The 4,021-nt window shown below is 34.5% G+C and overlaps 1 protein-coding gene across 1 annotated transcript; it reads right to left on the reverse strand.

Moving 5' to 3' along the window:
- Window positions 1-1,235: 1,235 nt before the first annotated feature.
- On the reverse strand, window positions 1,236-1,613 carry LOC113930512 (60S ribosomal protein L31-like). Its single transcript, XM_035725422.1, has one exon. It carries the CDS (start codon window positions 1,611-1,613, stop codon window positions 1,236-1,238), a length of 378 nt encoding a protein of 125 aa, XP_035581315.1.
- Between the last annotated feature and the right edge of the window lie 2,408 nt (window positions 1,614-4,021).

The raw sequence follows: 4,021 nt of genomic DNA on the forward strand, positions 1-4,021 counted from the left end.
CCAGAGATTTAAGCTCTATTGCCATTATCTAGAAGTAACACTTTTTCTCCAGGAAGATACCAGAGGACCATTACAGATTCAGTAGCAGTGGCCTCAATCTCTTCATCTACAGGCCAACAGCAACATTACCAGTGGTGTGTATAAGATTGTTTTAAATGTTAGAAATGATAAAGCTATGCATTTCCTATGTTGCTGATCATAAAAGCATTATGCACCTCAAAGGTCAGGACTGTTCTCTATGCACATTCTGTATGATTCCAAGGGAAATAAAACAGAAATAAACAAACTCAGTAGCCTTAAAGCTGTGCTAATCCCTAAAGCTAAAGTCATTACAAGCAGAGAGTACAGATTGAGCCACCTGAAGTAAGGGTGGGGGGGGAGATGTTTACATTTTGCTGAACAAAGAAAAGAAAGTCCATCTCCCCCCCCCCCCGCATACAAAAAGGGTATACTTTGGATCCAGTAGCAATCTTCTGGAACTAGTTTCCTGCCTCTTTTTGTTATCCAGAGGAATCTTTTGAATTCCCATTTCAGAAGCTGCTGCCCTCCCACTAGTCCTCAGACATGGTGGTTCAGTGGAACTTAGAGGTACATTAACATTTCAGGATTGTAGGTGCGACCACAGCAGCAATCTCTACACATTCAAACATCTCTGGAAATAGGATGGGATCTTCAGGGAATTTTGAGTGTCTCAATAGCCTAGGTTGGATTTTCTAAATGAAGTGAAATACCTTCCTGGGTCAGGGGGTGGTAACTGACTAGTGCCTGATGTGTTTCCCATGACTGCAGGAGTAAGAAGGTTTTGAAGTACAAAAATAAAAAATAATTTTTATTTTATTGTGTTAAGAACACTTAAATTTTTAAGTGAACAATATAGTGTTGTTGATTATAGGTTCAATGTTGTACGACAGATCTCTAGAGCTTATTCATCTTGCTTAACTGAAACTTTATGCCTATTGATTAGTAATTCCCCATTTCCCCCTCCTCCAGGCCTGGTAACCACTATTCAACACTTTGATTTTGACTATTTTAAATACCTCATTTAAGTGGAATCATACAATATTTGTTTTTCTGTGACTGGCTTATTTTAGTTAGCATAATGTCCTCAAGGTTCATCCATGTTGCTATATTTTGCAGAATTAGCTTCTTTTTTAAGGCTTAATATTACAATGTATGTATATACCACAATTTCTTTTCTTTTTTTCAGTTTTATACCTTTATTTGACAATCAGCAATTAGTTCTCATCCATATTAACTGTCTGTAGATTTTTGAAGGTGGTGAGAGGTACACAGGTAAGCAATGTATTGAGCTTGTATGGTGAATCTTCATTCTCATTACATTTTCTGGACAACCGCACATGGATATGGCATGGGACATTCCTTATTACTTTGGCCCAGACAGCTTTGTCAAGACTGGTGTCAGTGTGCACATCTGGAGTTCCTATATCCTTCATGGCAAATTTCTGGATCCCTTTCAGTGCCTGAGGGGCATGCTTCTTGAAACCCACTCCATGGATGTGCTTGTGAAAGTTGATGCTATGTTTTCTGGTCACTACCTCAATGATGGCAGAATAGCCCTTCTTCTTCTTGACACCCTTCTTCGCAGGAGCCATTCTGCTGGGCCTTGGTTGGAAAGCATACCATATTTTCTTTATTCATTCATCTGTCCATACATTTTTACCTCTTGGCTGTTTTAGTAGTGCCACAATGAACATGGAAGTGCCAAAATGTCTTTGAGATTCTGACTTCAATTCTTTTGGATAAATATTCAGAAGTGGATTACTGGCCTATAAGGAAATTCTTATTTTTAATTTTATGAGAATCTCTATACTATTTTCCATAGTGTTAGCGCCATTTTGCATTTGCACCAACAGTGTGTAAGTGTTTCAGTTTCTTCACATCCTTGTCAATGCTTTTTCTCTTTTGTATTTTTTATGGTAACCATCCTAACAGATGTGTGATGATATCTCATTGTAGTTTTGCTTTGCATTTCCCTGATGATTAGTAACACTGAGTATTTTTTTCATATACCTATTGGCCTTTCTATGTCTTCTTTGGAGAAGCATCCAAAGTCCTTAGCCCACTTTTAAATTGGATTATTAGGGTTTTGTTGTTGTTGTTTTGTTTTGTTTTGCCACTGAGTTATAGGAGTTCCTACATATTTTGAAGATTAACCCCTTATCAGATCTATGTTTTGAAAATATTTGCTCCCATTCCATAAGTTGCCTTCTCACTCTGATGGTTGTTTCCTTTGCTATGCAGAAGCTTTTTAATTTGATCTAGTCCCATTTGTTTACTTTTGTTGTTTTTGCTTTTGCTTTTTATGTCCAATCCATGAAATCATTGCCAAGACCAAGGTCATGATGCTTTCCCCCAGGTTTTCTTCTAAGAGTTTTATAGTTTTGGGTCTTAGGTTTAAGACTTTAACACATTTTGTTAATTTTTGTGTATGGGGTAAGATCAAGATCCAGTTTCATTCTTTTGCATGTGGCTATCCACTTTTTGCAATGCCATTTTTTGAAGAGACCATCCTTTGTCTGTTGAGTATTTTTGGCATCTTTGTCAAAGATCAGTTGACTATATTTGCATGGACTTACTTCTGGACTCTCAATTCATTTACATTGGTCTATATGTGTGTTTTTATGCCAGTACAATACTGTTTTGATTACTGTAGCTCTGTAATATATTTTGAAATCAGGAAGTGTTATGCCCCCAGCTTTATTCTTCTTTCTCAAGATTGATTTGGCTATTCATGGTCTTTTGTGGTTTCATATAAATTTTAGAATTGTTTCTCTATTTTTATAAAAAATGGTATTTTATAGTGATTCCATTAGATCTGTAGATTTTTTTGGAGAGTATAGATATTTTTGACAATATTAAGTTTTTCAACCAATGATCACATAATGTCTTCCCATTTGTCTATGTCTTTAACTTCTTTCATCAAAGTTTTATAATCTTAACAGGTTTGTAACTGGTATGGAGTTTGAATCAGTAATCAAAAATCCCAGTAAAGAAAAGCCCAGGACCAGATGGCCTTCTGGGTGAATTCTATCAAACATTTAAAGGAAAATTAATGCCAATCCTTGTCCAAACATTGAAGAGGAGGGAATACTTCCAAACTCATTTTATGAGGCCAGCATTGCCCTGATTCCAAAACCAAATAAATACAGCACAAGAAAAGAAAATGACAGCTCAGTATCTCTAATGAATATAGATGCAAAAATCTTCAACAAAATACTAGAGAACCAAATCCAATAGCATGTTAAAAAGATCATACACCATTACCAAATGGGACTTATTCCTGGTGTGCAAGGATCTTTCAACATATGAAAATCAATTAATGCCAAACAGAACATTAACAGAATAAAGAATAAAAATCATATGATTATCTTAATAGATGAAGCAAAAACATTTGACAAAATTCATCACCTGTTCATGATAAGAGCTCTTAACAAACTAGGAATAGAAGGAAAGTATCTCAACATAATAAAGGTCATATATAACCCAAAGCCTAATGATACCATTATACTCAATAGAGAAAAGCTAAAGCTTTTTCTCTATGACCAGGAATAAGACAAAGATTCCCACTCTCACCACTTATATTTAAAATAATATTGGAAATCCTAGCCAGAGCAAATAGGCAAGAAAATGAAATAAAAGAATCCCAAATTAAAATGATGAAGTAAAATTGTCCCTGTTTGCAATGCCATCATCTTATATAAAGAAAATTCTAAAGACCCCATTAAAAAGAACTGTTAGAACTAATAAATTCAGTAAAGTTGAAGGATACAAAATGAATGTACAAAAATTAGTTGCATTTCCATATACTAACAATAAACTGAGAAAGAAATTAAGAAACAATCCCATTCACACTAGCATCAAAAAGAATAAAATACTTAATAATTTTTTAATATAGTCAAATTTATACTTCTGGATTGAGTAATAGTTAGAATTTTTCAGCTAAATTTATAAGTGGATTATTGAATGTTTTGTTCCATTTTTTGTTTTTTTATATTTTAAT

Source organism: Zalophus californianus, chromosome X, assembly GCF_009762305.2.
Source record: "Zalophus californianus isolate mZalCal1 chromosome X, mZalCal1.pri.v2, whole genome shotgun sequence".
NCBI classification, from domain to species: domain Eukaryota; kingdom Metazoa; phylum Chordata; class Mammalia; order Carnivora; family Otariidae; genus Zalophus; species Zalophus californianus.